Source organism: Sus scrofa, chromosome 13, assembly GCF_000003025.6.
Source record: "Sus scrofa isolate TJ Tabasco breed Duroc chromosome 13, Sscrofa11.1, whole genome shotgun sequence".
In the NCBI taxonomy this organism is placed as follows: Eukaryota; Metazoa; Chordata; class Mammalia; order Artiodactyla; family Suidae; genus Sus; species Sus scrofa.
The window spans coordinates 2,568,058-2,586,710 of NC_010455.5; the positions used below are offsets into that span (position 1 = coordinate 2,568,058).

At 46.4% G+C, this 18,653-nt stretch overlaps 1 protein-coding gene across 1 annotated transcript in view; it reads right to left on the bottom strand.

Annotated features, from left to right (window-relative positions):
- SH3BP5 (SH3 domain binding protein 5) overlaps window positions 1-17,544 on the bottom strand; it is an 81,320-nt gene extending 63,776 nt beyond the window's left edge. The window contains exons 1-2 of the mRNA XM_003132063.5: window positions 17,251-17,544; window positions 15,540-15,602 (exon numbers count right to left, since the gene is read on the bottom strand). Of these exons, the coding sequence (XP_003132111.3) occupies window positions 15,540-15,602; window positions 17,251-17,391 (204 nt within the window). The 5' untranslated portion in view covers window positions 17,392-17,544. The remainder of the gene's footprint in view (window positions 1-15,539; window positions 15,603-17,250) is intronic.

An 18,653-nucleotide genomic window follows, 5' to 3' on the forward strand; every position in this document is an offset into this window, starting at 1 on the left:
ACAATGCCTGACATAATAAGGTTCCGATAATCAGTAATGATTTTTCTGCAGTATATTAATTTACTACTATCCTCCTGTACCTCACATTATACAAGATAAATATATATAAAAACATCTTTTGGGGGTATAGGTAATTTACAACGTTGTGTTAGTTTCAGATGTACAGCAAAGTGAATCAGTTATACATACATAAATAGTAGTGATTTTTAGGGAGGTACTGTTATTCAATAAATGGCAGAGGTTAGAAAAGGGCCAAAGCTGGTTGAACATTGCCAGGCACTTTACAAACATCACCGTATTTAATCCTTAACAGCACAGCAGGATAGGTACTGCCCTTCCCACTTTAAAGAGAAGGAAATGAAAAACCTTGAAAAGCTAAAGAAGAAAAAAAAAAAAAAAAAACCACCAAAAAAATCCTTGCCAAGACTGCACAGCTTATGAAGAGGCAGAGGGAGAATTCAAATCCAGCTCTCTTGAACTCCTAAGCCAATGCTTTTCCTCTATCAGCTCCAAAACAAGTTTTCCTGTGCCTTCTTGATCCCAACTTTCATAGCATTAATGTAGTTTGCTTGAACAAGTCCTATCTTGGGGAGTGGATCTAATTTCAAGCAAATGCGTGCAATACCAAAATCCTACTTCTGCAGTGGGGACAGTAGCAAAACCCATGAAAGGGAAGAAAGCAGCATGTCAAGAGCTGCCCAAGGAGTCTGAGAACCTTCCCCCTGAATTTATAAAGTGTCTGTCCAGCTATTGTACTTTGAGATTCTAGGCGCCAGTAATTTTCTCCAATAGGCATTGGATCCATGGCATAATTTTCTCAGACCAAACTGTCAAGAAATAGGCAAAGCAGCAAATAATTTCTTACACCAAGACCACATAGCACTGCTAAAAACTGCTCCCTCTTGCTTTCATTGTTGCTGGCTCATGTAAGGGTCACTGAGAGTACTAATCAAAGTCCTTGCTCTGCTGGCTGGTTAACCATTAAGGCGACTTGGCAAGGCACTGTGAAATGTGGTTGTTCATGAAGTAAACGGATGTCCTGCAGGCCTTAGAATGAGTCACTGTCTCTGTATCATCACCATGAGCGTGACAGTTCTAAAATGGGACTCAAAATGCTTTGGTACTGCTTCCATCAAAAGACGGAGTCTACAGAGTTCTTGAGTGGCTCAGTGGGTTTAGGACTCAGCGTTGTCACTGCAGTGGCTTGGGTTCAATGCCTGGCCTGGGAACTTCTGCATGCTGCAGGCACAGGCAAAAAAAAAAAAAAAAATGGAGTCTGCATCCCCCTTCTCTTGATTCTGGGCAGGCTTGTGACTGCTTGGACCAGCAGAATAGGACAAGAGTGCTGCTTGGGACTTGTGAGGCTGTGATGCCCCCACTGGTCATCTTGGGACACCCACTGTGGGAAGCCAAGCACCATGAGGAAGTCAGGGGACCTGAGACCATTGTGCTGGGAAGGCTGGATGTACACACTGACCATGACCTGCTGAGCCCCCAGCCAAGAGGCAGCGTTCACAGTCAGACACAAGAGTGGGCCTTCCCGGACGTCCAGTCCAGTTTGGTTCGGTTGGGCCTTCGGATGAGCACAGCGCCCGATGACTATAACCATAACAACCACCCCACGGAGCCCTCTCCAAATTCCTGACCCGCACATCAAGGGCAAAATAAAGCAGTTGTTTTAAGCTGTGATGTTTGGGGGTCCTTCGTTAGGTAAACATAGTAACCAGAACAATGAGAAAGGACATCTTCCTTTCATCTCTTCTTCCAAAAAAGCCAATAACAAGAGGTTAGAGAATATCAAATCTATAGTTTTCCATCTATCAGGATGAAGCCAAAGGCTTCTGTGTGCTGGCAACAAAACGGTCAGGTGGACAAAGACACTCGGACCCCTTTTGTCATGCTTTGGGAGAGCCTGATGTCAAAAAAAAGAGTGTTTACATTCAGTAGGCTTGGCGGTGGTGAAATAAACAGTGGAGGTTCCTGTCATTGTCTCCCCGCTGGCAGCTTCTTTCTGTCAGAGCAAGCATTAATATCTCTTGGATAATCCAGCCAGACACAGCAAAGGAAAAAAGTCAGGCAAGAATAGGACAAAATTTTCCACCTTCCTTTAAGGAAATGAAAGAAATTGGCTCTCCCAGCAATCTGAGAGGGGCTTTGCAAAGCTTGGTTAAGACGCCTTGCATGAAAGGGATCCAGTCCTTACTGCAGGAAACATGAATATGGCAAGAGAGACTCGGTAACTCTCAGAAAGCAGGGCAGGGCAAAGATACCTGGGACCCCTGCCAAAGGATGAGGTTCAATAGATGTTTAGTTCATCCAGCCAACACACACACCACTACATCAAAAGTCCCTACAATAAACGCTCAGAGGGAAAAGGAACAGCTCAATGTGAAAAAGGCTACAGCCTGCAGGGACCACAGCACTCTACCAACGGGGGACTCTGAAGATTCTATCAACCCCTGAGACAGCAAAGGATCTGTCACCCGCCCCCCTCAAAGATCTGCCTTCTTTGGAGGTGAGGACACCCAGAGACACATCAGGGTCAGAGGGGACACATCTTAGATAAACCTGGGGACACAGTCACATCACTGTGAAACAGCCCATTGCACAGGCAAGTGCCTAAGTTCCTATTATGGTTCCAGCTACATGGCCAGGAAAGTGCATACACCATCTCGCTGGTCTTCACAGCTTAAAGGGAAGACACGTGTGATTTTTTTAAGGCAGTAGACTCCATTTCAATACTGATGGCTATTTCTATACTCGAGCCAACAGCCCACACTGTTCATTTTGCCTAAGTTACTACAATGAATGACAAGAGAGCCTTTATGTGCCCACAAGTCTTAATCCACATAGAAATGGTGCTACTACTCAAATCTGCAACTATTCTAAACTAAGTTTGAAGATCTACATATTCTTAACATTTGGAACGTTTTCCACTATGCTACCTTGGTGATTGTTTTGTATTTATAAATAAGGGTTTCTTGGCTGCAGATAATCCCAAAATGTTTTTAAGGCACTTTCCATCCCTCTATCTACGAATTACCACAATGAGAGCTTAGCAATATAAGTAATTCACCAAGCAAACCCATCAACATCAGGGTTTATCTACTGTTAGGGCAAGGAATACCAAACTGGAAGTTTTTTCCCACCAGCCTTCATCGTTCCTAAAATTCCTTCCACAGAAATTCATTTCTTTGCCTCATGAAAACATCTTTTCACAAGAGTGCTTCGTTCTCCACCCTCATGTCCTGCCTACTGAAAATTATAAAATATGGTCATTGTACATATTTCAGAAAACATTGAGAAGTGAAAAATTTAAATCACCAGCATTCTTGGCAATGAACAGCAACCACTAGGAACATGTTTTTCTAGAGCCCTGCTTCTCAAACTGTGTGGTAATGGACCCTCGCCTCCCCACACCAACCAACATCAAATCAACACGTCTGCAGAATACAATAAAACAAACTAAAAAGGTGAAATGCCACTTGGATGTCAAGGCAACAGTGAACTATTTAAAAGAAAAGTTTCTAAAGTCTTGCTCTCAATTTCATATGTTACTTCACCTTAATTGGTGAACAAGCAGATCCTAGCCTGTGGATCACAATGTGAATCTCTGTTCTAGATCTTTTTTCTTTTAAATGCATGTCTTCCTTTTTTTCTTTTCTTTTTTTATTTTTTAGGGCCAAACGTGCAGCATATATAAGTTCCCAGAGTAGGGGTCAAATCAGAGCTGCAGCTGTCAGCCTAAGCCACAGAAACACGGGATCCAAGACACATCTGTGACCTACACCACAGCTCAAGGTAACACTGGATCTTAACCCACTGAACAAGGCCAGGGATTGAACCCACATCCTCATGGATACTAGTCAGGTTCGTTAACCACTGTGCCAGAATGGAAAGTCCAAATGTACGTGTTCTTTGACTGTATGTATATATGTGCTTACATATGCTCTATACACAGCTTTATATAATTTATTCCCATTACATTTTTTCCACATGGTCATGTGTCCATACCCACACGTGCCATCCTATTTTAATGGAAAAGACCACTCTTAAAACCCTAGCACCTGCAAGCAGGCAGAATCTTACACCTCCTGGAGCTAAGACCTCCGGGGAGAGAAAGGAGGTCCCGGGTTGCACTTTACCAGTGTTGCAATTGTGCCCAGGGTTGGCGCTGCCTGAGGACAGCCTGTGGACAAATGCAGCCACTGCTTTTGCAGGACACTGCATATGACAACACCAAGAGCCAGGAGTCCATGGAGGGTTTGGTTCCAACCACAAACTCTAGCCATTTGCGCTGACATTCATAGTACTCCCGGATGCAGGCACAGCAGGAGATAGTCAGGCACCAGGATGGGGAGGCCAAGCCCCTCCCTCCTGGGGCTGATTGCAATGTGGGAGCTAGACAAGCATGCAAACGACCAGAACGCAGCCTAAAGGATGTACACAGCCTAAGTGCCTATTAGTACAATCTCCTGGGTCCCCCTCCAGAGATAGAGTCAGTCAGTCTGGGAGTTCCACAATTGCGTGTGCTATCGTGTTAAATTTGGTGCATCATTCTCAGGTTTAATGGTATTTTTGATTTATGCTAACAAGGTCCTGTGTCAAGCTGGGGCTGCTGTGGCACTGCTCAAGGGCAGTGGTTCACCACGAGGGGCAATTCTGCACCCCAGGGGATACTTTCAAGTCTAAAGACATGCTTGGGTGTCGCACGTCCGGGGTGGGGATAGATGCTGTGACGGGTGTCTAGTGAGTGGATGGCGCCTCCTACGGTGGGCAGGACAGCCCCCCACAGGAAAGAACGCCAAAAGACAACATCAACAATGCAGTTAGGCAACTCCTTAAGAGCAAGACACTCAAGTCTGGCCTCAGTTTTGTTAGCAGAATGGGGATAATAACATCTATCACATAATGGTGCTGAGAAACCATTACATATAGCATGGAGAAGCAATGAGGCCCTACTGTACAGCACAGGGAACTACATCCAGTCTCTTGGGATAGGCCATAAAATAAAATAACAGGAGATAAAGAATGAAAAAAAAGGAGTTCCCGTCGTGGCTCAGTGGTTAGCGAATCTGACTAGGAACCATGAGGTTACGGGTTCGATCCCTGGCCTTGCTCAGTGGGTTAAGGATCCTGTGTTGCTGTGGCTGTGGCGTAGGCCGGCGGCTATAGCTCTGATTAGACCCCTAGCCTGGGAACCTCCATATGCCGCAGGAGCGGCCCTAGAAATGGCAAAAAGCCAAACCAAAAAAAAAAAAAAAGAATATATATATGACTGGTCACAATGCTATACAGTAGAAACTGACACAACACTGTCAATCAACGATGCTTTAATAAAAAAAATTTAAAAATCATACTAAGGATTCATAAGTTTATGTAAAGAGCTTAGAACAGGGTCTGGTACACAGGAGACATTTTGACAATGACGCTAATGATGGTGACGAACTACCACTACTGCTCAAGAGCAGTCAGGAGACAAAAACAAGCGGAAAAGACACTCCGAGAGGGAAACAAGTCCCTCCGCACTGCAGCCCTCACCTGCCCTGTTCAGCAACAGCAGCAATGGTATTTATTGTTTATTTTTAATTTTTTATTTTATTACGTTTTTTTCCTTTTTTAGGGCCATACCCGAGGCATATGGAAGTTCCCAGGCTAGGAGTCCCGTCAGAGCTGTAGCTGCCAGCCTGCGCCACAGCCACATCAGATCTGAGCCACACCCGCAACCTACACCACAGCTCATGGCAACGCCAGATCCTTAGCCCACTGAGCGAAGCCAGGGATCGAACCTGCATCCTCATGGTTCCTAGTCAGATTTATTTCTGCTGAGCCATGGTGGGAACCCCTATTTTTGTTGTTGTTGTTGTTGTTGTTGTTTTTCCATTATCTATCTATCCATTTATTTATTTATTTTGTGTTTTTAGGGCCACACTCACAGCATATGAAATTCCCAGGCTAGGGGTCAAATCAGAGCTGCAGTCTGCGGGCCTACACCACAGCCACAGCAACACGGGATATGAGCTGCATCTGCAACCTACACCACAGCTCACAGCAATGCTGGATCCTCAATCAACTGAGCGAGGCCAGGGATTGAACCTGTGTCCTCATGGATACTAGTCGGCTTCGTTGCCAATGATTCATGACGGGAACTCCAGCAATGGTATTTATTGATGGCTTACTATTCACCATCTACGGGAGGAGGAAACTGAGACCCAGAAACATTAAGTGATTTGCCTGAGGTCACACAGCCAGGAAGGGGCAGGCTAGTTGACATTCATCCACTCAGATATCAACTGAGCACCTATTACATGCCAGGCAAATCCCAGGAGAAGACGCACTTTAACACAGCAGGGCTTACACCGGGAAAGAACTGATTTCCACACCCCAGCAGACGGCCAAAGAGTGGAGCCCTATTGCTCAGTGACGGCAGAGTCCATCCTGCTGCAGTCCTGGCCTTACAAGCCCTCTCCCTGGCCCCTTGCCCAGAGCTGGTCTCTGACAAAGAGACGTCATGTGGGGTCTGGGGAGGGCAGAGCTGTGGCCAGCCTGGCTCCAATGGACATCTCACTAGAACGTTCTCTGCATCTGATGCCCCGCGGGTCCTGGTGTTCCCTGTCAGCCCCACACCCAGGCTGAGCGTGGAGCAAAGCCCTCCCTCACACTCCGTCTCCTCTTGTCACCCAGGGAAGAATCACGACTCCAATCCACAGAGGAGGTGACTCAGGCTCCAAGGGGCCAAGTGCCCCTCCAAGTCAGCAGACCTCAGGTTCTATCCTCATCACCTGATGCCAAGACCTCCTTCCATCCCCCTACAGCTTTCAGTTTGGTTTTTTCTCCCTCTATTAAGTAAAAAATCCAATGTAAATAATTCACACAATATATAGAAAACAATCAAGACAATAAATCTCACTCATCTCTCACCAGATACTATAACTGGCATGTAATCCTTTCCGGATATTTTCATGCATATAAACATATTTTCCAGAATAGCATCATGATTCTAAATCATGACTACATGCTTTTGGAACCTGCTTTTTTCCATTCAGATGCCTTTCTAGGTTAACAACAAGCTGTGTCATCGTTTGAAGGCCTGGATTCTCTCAGCCATCGCCAGTACACAGGATTCATTAATTTCACCAACACCCTATCACTACTCATATGCATTCACAATTTTCCAACATCTTAAAAACAATTCCACAGTGAACAGTGCTGGACCTGCATCCTTGCCCAGTTATTCCCTTAGGATAAGTTCTTACAACATAAATTTCTGGGTCAAAAGTCACCGTACCCTGGATGAATGGATAAAGAAGACATGGTACACACACACACACAATGGAATGTTAGCCATGAAAAGAATGAAGTAATGTCAATTGCAACATCATGGATGGACCTAGAGATTATCATACTAAATGAAGTTAAGACAAAGACAAAAACCATATAATATAGCTTATATGTGGAATCTAAAATATGACAGAAATGAACTTATCTACAAAACAGAAACAGACTCACAAATCTGAAGAACAGACCTATGGTTGCCAAGGGGGAGGACTGGGAGTCTGGGATTAGCAGATGCAAACTATAACATGTAGAAAGGATAGACAAGGTCCTACTGCAGAGCACAGAGAACCTACATTCTTATGTTTACTGCAGCATATTCACCATAGCCAAGACATGGAAACAACCTAAATGTCCATCGACAGATGAATGGATTAAGAATATAAGGTATATCTATACCATGGAATACTACTCAGCCATAAAAAAGAACAAAAAATGCCATTTGGGGCAACATGGTTGGAACTAGAGACTCTCACACTAAGTGAAGGAAGTCAGAGAAAGACAAATATCATATCACTTATATCTGGAATCTAATATACGGCACAAACGAAACTTTCCACAGAAAAGAAACTCACAGACTTGGAGAACAGACTTGTGGTTGACAAGGGGGAAAGGGAGGGAATGGGATGGACTGGGAGTTTGGGGTTAATAGATGCTAACTATTACATCTGGAGTGGATAAGCAATGAGATCCTGCTGTATAGCACAGGGAACTATATCCAGTCACTTGTGATGGAATGTGATGGAGGATAATGTGAGAAAAAGAAAATATATATATATATATATAAAATGTGTGACTGGGTCACCTTGCTGTACAGTAGAAATTGGCAGAACACTGTAAATCAACTCTAGTGGAAAAAATAAAAATCTTTTAAAAAATATCCTGTGATAAACCATAATGGAAAACAATTTTTAAAAGTCGCCCCTCCCTGACGTGCCGACAGCAGTGTGGGGGGACCATCACCCAGGCAGGAAGCCCTAAGACTTACTATTCTGATGGCCAAACTTCAGGTCGGAGCTGTGTGGACAGCAACAGCCCCAGCCTGGGTTGCCCAGAGGCCCAGAAGAGACTTGAAGCGTGTTAATCTTTACAACCAGCAGATGCCTGCAGGGTCTTATCAACAAAGCCCCACTCTCCCTCCGCCACGCCATGCAGGCTGCACTGGACCCTCCACGTATAGGACGCTGACCCTCCCAAATAACTTGGAGTCCCCAGGCCTTGATGCCAATGCCCCCCGCCCCGCCCCATGGCACCAAAGCCTCTCCTGGCTCCAAGACCCTGCCCAGGCCCTCGAGTCTGTGACTGCAGGCTTGAATCCAGGAGATACCAGCATGATGAGGGCCCCACCCAAGACTCAGCCCGCAGGAGGCCCTCAGCGTTTGTTACATGAATGCCTCCAGGCTGCTGTTTGTTTCAACCAGATCTCACCAGGATACAAAGAGGTCCCTGACTGGCAGCCTAGAGCACCCACTCATGACAACACACACACACACACACACACACACGCACGCACGCACGCCTTAAAGGAGAAAGTGCTAAGATGTGACAGCACTGTTTGCTCCGAAAATAATTTCTCTCTTCTCCTGACTCATACTAATAATTCATTACAAAAGTCCAGGCTACTTTCACTTCACCCCCACCTCCCCTCTCCCACCACCCCCGTCTCCAAGCTCAAGACAGTTTTTTGTTTTTTTTTTTAAGAAGGAAATGTTTGCTGGTTTCTGGCAGAGGAAAAGACAGATTCCGGGTGCAGGCAGGCCGTATGTGAGTCTGAGGAACACAGATGCCCAGAATCAGAGAGACTTTCTAACAGCCCCCACCCAAGCAGTGAGAGAAAGACCATGGCCGTTTACAATGAATTGCCTTTGCCTCCCCGGGGAAAGGCAGGCTAGAAAAGTCAGTTTGTGATTCCTCTGAGTCAGAAAAGCTGTATGTGGGCAACTAGGCCTGGCTGCACCCTTCCTCCTCCTCTTTGACCATTTCAGGCCCTAAAAGAGCCCGCCTTCAAAGAAAGCAGGGGGCATAAGGAAACACTACACGTGGTGATAAAAAAAAAAATAACTGGCATGGAATATTAGAAATCTTGGTTGTAACGATTTAGAAGTTCTCTGTGAACTGGAGCCATCTTGTCAAAGTGCATTGGCACATTTACCTGGCAGGGCCGTGACACGGAATGACCCATGCTTCCCTCTCTCTACAGCAATCACACACCCCACCCCCAGAAAACCAGCCCCACCTCAGCTGGACCAGGCCCTGCTCCCACTTAGTACCGCTACTCCTGGCATTGCTGGAATGCCCTTCCCCCACACGGCCTCCCTCCAGGTGGGCTTTCACAAGGAAGCAAAGAGTAGGTGCTTAAGAAATATTCAATAGTACAACCACTATGGAAAATGGTATGGCGGTTCCTCAGGAAACTGAATGTAGAAGTACCATATGATCCAGCAATCCCACTCCTGGGCATACATCTGGACAAAATTACAGTTCAAAAAGATATATGCACCCCTATGTTCATTGCAGCACTGTTCACAAGAGACAAGACATGGAAATAACCTAAATGTAACCACTGACAGGCGAATGGATTAAGCGGACACGGTACATATAAACAATGGAATACTACTCAGTCATAAAAAAGAATGAAATAATGCCATTTGCAGAAACATGGATGCAGCTAAAGATTCCCATATTAAGCCAGAAAAACAAATACCACATGATATTACTTATATGTGGAATCTAAAATATGGCACAGACGAACCTATCTACAGAACAAAAACAGACTCACAAGAGATGGAGAACAGACTTGTGGTTGCAGAGGGGGAGGGAGTGTGATGGACAAGGAGTCTGGAGTTACTAGATGCAAACTATTACACATAGAATGGACAAGCAGTGAGGTCCTACTGCACGGCACAGGATCTATACCCAGTCCCTTGTGATAGAACATGATGGAAGACAGTAGGAGAAAAAGAATATATATGTATATGTATGAATGACTGGGTCACTTTGCTGTACAGCAGAAATTGGCACAACACTGTAAAAAATTCTCAATGACTTAAAAATTAAAGCCGATTAACCAATGAGCCTGTGGGAAAACATGTGTTTTCTTAACTAGAAACATCAGGCTTATATCCAAGAACCTCTGGTTGAAAGGTTACTCCATTCAACAGCTTGGAAAGGCTGGCTCTGTACAAATCAGAGTACAGATGTCATGCTGTCCAGACAAGGTCAGAGGCAAACCGAGGTGGCAGGAAGGGGCAGGTGTCTGCCCGATAACATGGCAGGGGGCCGGCATCAGACACCTTGCGTCACTCTCCCATTCAAACTGCCGAGAGACAGAATGGGATCCAGAGGCGAATCCCAGCCTACACCTCAGCTGCTGGCTGCCGAGAGGCAACTGCCCCACAAACTAGTCACTAATTCATTTTTTTTAACATACAATTTTGAAAAGCTACTTCCTATTTACAGTTATCACAAAAATACTGGCTGCATTTCCTATACTGTACACTACATCTTTAAGCTTATCTTACACCCAACACTTTGTACCTCCCACTCCCTACCACTATACCCCCCCGACCCCCACCGCTGGTACCCACTAGTTAGTTCTCTATACCTGTGAGTCTGCTCCTTTTTTGTTATATTCATTACTTTTTTGTATTTTTTAGATTCCACATATAAGTGATACACACAGTATTTGTCTTTCTATGCCTGACTTGTTTCATTTAGCATAATGCCAAGTCCATTCATGTTGCTGCAAATGGCAATTCATTCTTTTTTATGGCTAATATTCCACTGTATGTATGTATGTATGTGTACACACACACACACACACACACACACACACACCCCTTCCTTATCCATCTATCAAAGGACATTTGGGTTGTTTCCATGTCTTGCCTATTGTGATAGTGCTGCAATGAACATAGGGCTGCATGTATCATGTATCTTTTTAAATTACAGGTTTGGTTGTATGAGCTTAAATAGGCATCCTTCACACGGTCCATTCAGTACCATGCTTTCTAGACTTTTGTGCCTTGTATTGGTGACTTTGCTGTTTAAAGAGGCCCCCGAGCCTAGTGCCAAAGTGCTATCTCAGGTCTTAAGCCCAGGAAGGCTGTGATGAGCATTATAGAAACAACACACGTTCAATGAGCTTCCTTCAGGCTGAGCCATAGTGCTGATGCCTGTGAGTTCAACATTAATGAACCAACAACATACACTGAGGTCCAAGCTCCCTTGAGCCTCCGGTCACAGCGTCTCCCCAGGAGCTGTGGTTCCACATTCACTAATTCAAGGTTCACGGTGACTTTAGCAAAAATGACCACAAATGAGAACCAATCATATATAATAAAGTGGCTGCTTCCTGCCTGCATCCTTCTGCATCCACCCCCCGCCCAGCATCCCCACTGCTCTCCATCTGCCCCTCTGCACCAGGGCTCCCTGGCTTGGCAGGCTCCTGCTCAGGTGTCTACTGGAGACTCCTGTCACATCACTCCTTTACTAGAGTCATCACAATTAGAAATTACAAGCCACACCTCCACATCTCACCCCTAACTGAAATGTCAACTCCCCAAGGCAAGGCCTCTTGTCTTGTTCCCCTGCCTACGTCTGCAGGGGCCTCAGTGCTCAAGGCAAGCTTGGAGCCCAGTGCTTGCCCTAAGGGACACAGCCCACCAGACACACAGCCACCATCTCCCCTGTGTGTTCTGGGAGTGTGACAAGTGTCCAGAGAGCCTGCGCAGGGGCTGAAAACCCACCCATTAGACCTGGGCTTCCCGGGGCCCTGTGCATCTCCTAAGCCCTGGAAGCCTGGCCAGTCCCAAGTGAGATGTGCTCCAGGTATAATAAAAGATGCACAAGATGTCAAAGACTTGGTACCAAAGTATATGTAAAACATCTCATTAGTGATTTTCAATATCAATTCCATATTGAAATTATTCTACCTGGGACATTCTGAGTGAAAGGAAGGAAATCAGAATTAACTTCAGCTGTTTCTTGCTACTTTTTAATGAGGCGCCTAGAGAAGTTGTAATGACGCACAGAGTGGCCATATTTTCCTGAATCCACCTTGGTGACAAACCATGCCATGGAAAGGGCAGCCAGCAACACGGGGCAGCCCTGACCACCTCTCCTGGCGCCTGCCACATGCTTTCCAGTGCCAGGCAGGAAACACCTGTCCAGTGGCTTCCCGTGACACACAAATAACTAAGAGTGTTCAGAAAGGGGATTCGGAAATCAGGGCTAAAAAGAGTTCAGAGGAGTTCCGGTCGTGGTGCAGTGGAAACGAGTCCAACTAGGAACCATGAGGTCACAGGTTTGATCCCTAGCCTCAATCAGTAGGCTATAGATCCGGTGTTGCCGTGAGCTGTGGTGCAGGCCGGTGGCTACAGTTCTGATAGACCCCTAGCCTGGGAACCTCCATATGCTGCGGGTGCAGCCCTAAAAAACGACAAAAAGACAAAAACAAACAAACAAACATAAAAAAGAGTTAAGAGATGAAACAACCATGCCATCAGGAGAGAAGTGCTACCAGAACAGGGCCAGCATCAATCAGGCCTACAAACAAGGGTTGAATGAATAAAGCAGTATCTTTCAAAAAAAAAAAAAAGAAAGAAAGAAAGAAAGAAAATTTCTAACTTGTCTGTTCATATTTGAGATGGCAGAATATGAGGGCTGGTGGGGATGTGGAAAATGAGGGGGCTCTCCTGTGGCACTGAGCTGTGAAAACACTGAGCCTCTGTGAGAAGAGGTGGGCCCTGCCTCCCTGCCTGCCAGGCCTCTGACATCCAGCAAAACTTTCTACAATGATGGAAGTCCTCTCTGATCTGTCCAACACAGTGCCTAGAGAGCCCTTGAAATGTGGCTACTGTGACTGAAGAACTGAATTTTTTTGAAGTCTGATTTAATTGTAATTAACGCAAATTCAAAAGTCATGTGTGGCAACTGGCCGCCATCCTGGGCAGCACAGGTCTAGGCTGCTGTGACAGGCTAGAAAGAGATGAAGCTGGTGAAAACACTTTGGAAACACCAAATCTTGATAGAAAAGGTACGGGCTGAATGTATTATGAACCTGATATTCTCAGTATGGACATCCCTAAAAAAACTAAAAACAGAGCTGCTGTGATCCAGCAATCCCAGTCCTGGGCATGTATCCAGAGAAAACCATAATCTGGAAAGACACATGCACCACCAATGTTTATACCAGCACTATTCACAACAGCCAAGACATGGTAGCAACCTAACTATTTATCAGCAGAAGAACAGATAAAGATGTGGTACATTATGGAATACTACTCAGCCATGAAAAGAATGAAATAGCGCCATGTGCAGCAACACGGTTGGACCTAGAGATTACCATACTAAGTGAAGTAAGCCAGACAAAACAAATGCCATATGCTATCACTTATATGTGGAATCTATAAAAAAATGATACAAGTGAATTTATATACAAAACCAAAATGGCAAAAAAAACCCAGAAATAGACCCACAGACATAAAGAACACACCTGTGGTCGCCAAAGTGGAAGGGGAAGGGATGGATAGGGAGTTTGGGATTAGCAGATGCAAACTATTATGTATAGAATGGACAGACAACAAGGTCCTACTGTAGAGTACAGGGAACTAAAAATCAGTATCCTGTAGTAAACCAAAGTGAAAAAGAATATGAAAACTAATTTTTTATATAGGTACAACCGAATCACTTTGCTGTAGAGCAGAAATTAACAACACTATATATCAACTATACTTCAACAAATTTTTAAATTTTTAGTTAAAAAATAAAAAATGAAGTAAATAAAATTACAAATTTTCTTTAAAAAAAAAAACTGTGATTCTGAGAGATTTCAATTTCCCAAGAGACTTCATTCACCACACATGAAAAAAATTGAAACCTGCAGATTTGACTTCACTTGGGGAAGAAGAGTAGCCAGTGTTCACAGATACCTCTCGTCAGAACAGAGCGGCTGGCAAGACCCCTTCGTGCACAGCTCAGAAAACCCACTTCAACCCTCCAGGGCCACTCTAGGTTCTGTATCTCCAGAGCCTGGACATGCAGGCAGAAATCAAGGTTGCTCCTGTGTTGCGGAGGAGATGGCATTCCTATCTCCCACTCCTGACTCACAGGGACCAGCGGTGTCCTGCCTTTTCCACTGACCTTCCCTGCATTCTCCCTGCTACAAAAACAGGTCCTCCCACAGCAGTTCTCAGACAGAAGTGGGGGTTGTTCAAGTTGGCTGATGGTTGGTAAAACCAACTGCTGCTGAAAACGATGGGGACAAACTAGGACCTGTGAAGAATGTTCATCTCTTTACACTCAGGTTGGAAGATACTCATGAAATTCAAATTGAGGTCCTGTCTCCCAAGATTTTTCTGAGCAGGAAAGCCCTTCCCAGTCTGAACAGCTTTTCATGGAGTTCCCATCGTGGCTCAGAGGTTAACGAATCGAACTAGGAACCATGAGGTTGTGGGTTTGATCCCTGGCCTTGCTCAGTGGGTTAAGGGTCTGGCGTGGCCGTGAGCTGTGGTGTAGGTTGCAGACATGGCTCGGATCCTGCGTTGCTGTGGCTCTGGCGTAGGCTGGCAGCTACAGCTCCAATTCGACCCCTAGCCTGGGAACCTCCATATGCCGCGGGAGCGGCCCAAGAAATGGCAAAAAGACAATAAATAAATAAAAACAGCCTTTCATTACCATTGAGATGATTATATTCCACGCACAAGCAGTCGATAAATAAAGGGGTAGAAGCGGGGTAGGGGTGTGGGGGGAGGGAAGGGTTCTCAGCCCAGAAAGTCAATAAAGATCTAAATCTTCCTAAGGAAACACACACTATTTCCAAGCACCAATGTAAGGAGCTCCCTTAAAATGCTTAAGAGATTTGTGTGACCTCATTCACTCCTGTCCATTGAAGTACACAGCCAATTTCCCCTTCAGTCCTTTTAACTTTTCCACAGACACATTAACTTCAGGGCTTAAGTCTGTGTAAAGCCCTTGCTTTTGGCCCCATGGAGGTTCCATGATTAAAAAAATATATATGAAATTGGATCCACATGTGTTCCACCCACAAGCTGGACTCAGTGGTGTATTTATTCTGTCAGACGCAGGCTGTTGCTCAACTGCGAAAGTGAATGCCAGCAACCACCTCTTAAAACAAAATGAACCAGCCTGGTGTCAGAGAGACAACGCCACTTCCCCAAAAACAAGCACCCAGCTTTCTGTACCTCAAGTTCAGTCTCCCGTCTGTTGATATCATCCGTGGATTGATTTAACTTCTCCAGTTCTCCCTGATGAAGAAAAGGGAGAGAAAAAGCTTTCAGGGATTGTCTTTTGTTCTGGTATGACTCTGCCCCCCTCCCAACCTGCAAAATTACTCCAGCATCATTTGCAGGAAGAGGAACCAGTCAGTATTAATTTTCAAGGAAAACAGTTGAGCCTTGGCTAAAGAACAAATGAAATGTCAGCATTTCTGAAACCTTTATCTGGGTGGTAGCCCTTCTGAAAATGACTAAGGTCCGAGGAATTTTCTTTTCTTAGAAGGTCAAATATTTTATTCCAGGTATGTGCCTTCAGGTAAACTCACCTGTTACAATGATTTAAGGGCTGAATCCAAACAATAACCCTCTGCTTTAGAGCAAAAACTTGCAGGAAAAAGAAAAAAAAAAAAAAAAAACCCAAACCAGTAAGAGCAAGCAAACAAAACCATGCCAAAAGTAAAAACCCAGTGAAATGATTTATATCAAGGCAGAATTCTGGCACTTACTCATCCATGGTTGAGTATTTTTCTTTAGAGACGAAAATCTTTTCAAACTGCCAATTATTCAACCTTCCTAGCTGTTTACAAAACAAACTAAAACTAACATAAACATTGATCTTTAAATAACATTTACAAACTGACATTTTGTTTAAAAAAAAAAAAAGTGCCCAGTATGAAGTTAACTCATTTTACTCTGCAAACAAAGGATCTTGTCAACAGAATTCCCCTACCCAGAAAACAAAATTTAGTAGTTCAAACTGATTTTATTTAGAATTCCTAATGTAAAGATTTTTCCACCTGATCTTTGTCTTGCTAACCTGCCGTAACAATTCATTTAAACGCCAACAGCTGAGTTAAATGAGCTTTTAATTGATCTGCGCACTGAAAAACCAATTAGGTCTTCAGAAATCGCATCGCGTGCTGCAAAACAATATTTATTTTAAAAAATGATTTATGGAAAGAGTCTTGGAACGGAATATGCTGTGCTTTTTCCCCAGAGGGTGAAGAGGTTAAGCTGTCGCTGCTAGATCTCGGCTTGGAAACTGTCTTTTAATCATCTCCCAGAGAAATGGAGGCAAGGAAGCCAGGCCAATCCCCTCGCCTTCTCGCCACGTTAGCTTTGCGCTGTTAGCCCCCAATTTCTGTTCACTGCCGACCTCAAAAGGAGGAAACGCTGGGTTTTAAACCATTTGAGGCCAAGCGGAGGGCTGAGCCGTGGTGACAATAAACCCTTCGTCCTGCTAACAACGAATCAAAGCAAGAGGGAGAAGGCTCAGGCAGGCTCAGGCCGGGCACCTCCGCCAGGTGAGTGCTCCGAACCCCAAGCATGAGAGGCCACCCTGCTGCAGGGGCGGCGACGCCCACCGCCCCCGGCCCGCGCCCACGCGGCCCTCGGGCTCCGGGAGCCCGGCGTGGCGCCCCCGCCCCCTTTTCTCTTTGTTGCACACCCTCCCGAGCCGCCGGACACGCTGCGGCGACCCCACGGATCCTGCGGGGTAATCCCCGCGATAGAGTCAGGCCGCGTCCACGCGGGCACCGCAGCCTCCCAGGAACCGGGTGAAGCCGGGTACTCTGACTGTCTCCTCCAGCCCCGGACCTACGCGGCCACCTCTCCCGGGTGCAAGCACCGGGGACCGCGAGGCGGGCTCAGTGCCATTGCCGGGATCCACGCGCCCTACCTGTATCCGGGGGTCCACTTCTTCCTCCTCCTCCAGCCCTGGCTCCATCCCCTCCTCCTCCTCCTCCTCCTCCGAGTCCCGGGCTGGCGGCGGGAGCTCGGCCGCCTCCTCCGGCCGGCTCCGCTTCGGCGCCGCGTCCATGCGGGTGGCCGGAGAGCGAAGCGAACGGCGGACTTCGGAGCGCAGGAGTGGCGTTCGCAGGCTGGGCCGGGGCCGTCTGGCCACCGCCCGGTGCGCTCTGGAAGCGCCGCTTGCTGCCGCGGGTCCCCGGCCCCGAGCAGGAGGAAGTGGGCGCGGCCGCCCCCTGTCCGCCGCGGCAGTAAGCGCAGCGCCGCCCGCTCCGCCCCAGGCCGGCCCGCCCGCCCTGCGCGGCCCCAGCTATGGCCCCGGCACCCGGGCTCCGTCACAAAACCTCACTCCCGGAAAACCTTAGGGTCGTGAAATGGAGGAGCCCTCACCCCTTTTAACTTAGCAGCCCGGAGAGATCACAAGCTCCCCAACGTCAGCCGCCTGGTGACAAGAGTGCTTTTCTCCCTCCCTCCTCTGCCCAGGCAAACTAACTGCTTGGAAGGGAAGTTAGGGGTATTGCCACTGTCTGAAGTCACCTTTAGAAGCTGGTATTCAGTGACCCGGGACCAGTTTCAAGACTCACTCAAACTCCTGTATACACTGGAAGCGCTTTGCCCCCGTGGGTGACCTTGGGAATTGAATCCACCTGAAGATTTCCCCAGAACAGGGAACTACAACATATACTCACATAAACACAAAAGGATAAAGAGAGGAGCCAGCTGCAGCTCCATGCGTGGATTCTTGGTCCAAAGGCTGTGGCCCCCACTGGGCCAAGCTACGTGCTTTTCGATGGGTTAGGTGATCCTCCCTGAATAGCCAGGACGCATGGAAAATCCACAGATCAGTGGGTGGGTACAGCCTTCTCAAGAAGATGTGAGTGTGTGGAGTTCCCATTGTGGCTCAGTGGGTTAAGGACCTGACAGTGTCACTGTGAGGAGATAGTTTCAATCCCTGGCCTCGATCAATGAGTATGGTTCCAGCCTTGCTGCAGGCAACCATAGGTTGCAGATGCATCTCGGCTCCCACCTTGCCTGTGGCTGGTGGTGTTAGGGACCTAGCTGCAGTGCTGATTCAACCCCTAGCCCAGGAACTTCCATATACTCCAGGGGTAGCGGGAAAAAGAAAAAGAAAAAAAGATGTGAGTGTAACCCCTGTTAATGGACACACTCTGTCCAAGGATTTATGAGCTAGTAAGTTTTCCTGCCCACCCAAACAGGTAGGGAGCCAGAACTTACTTGCCTGGCAAACTCAACATCACAAAAAGCCAAAGAATAAGGGTATATCTGTGCTTTTATGAAATGTCAGATCCACTGTGATGTCAGGGGAGCAGAAAG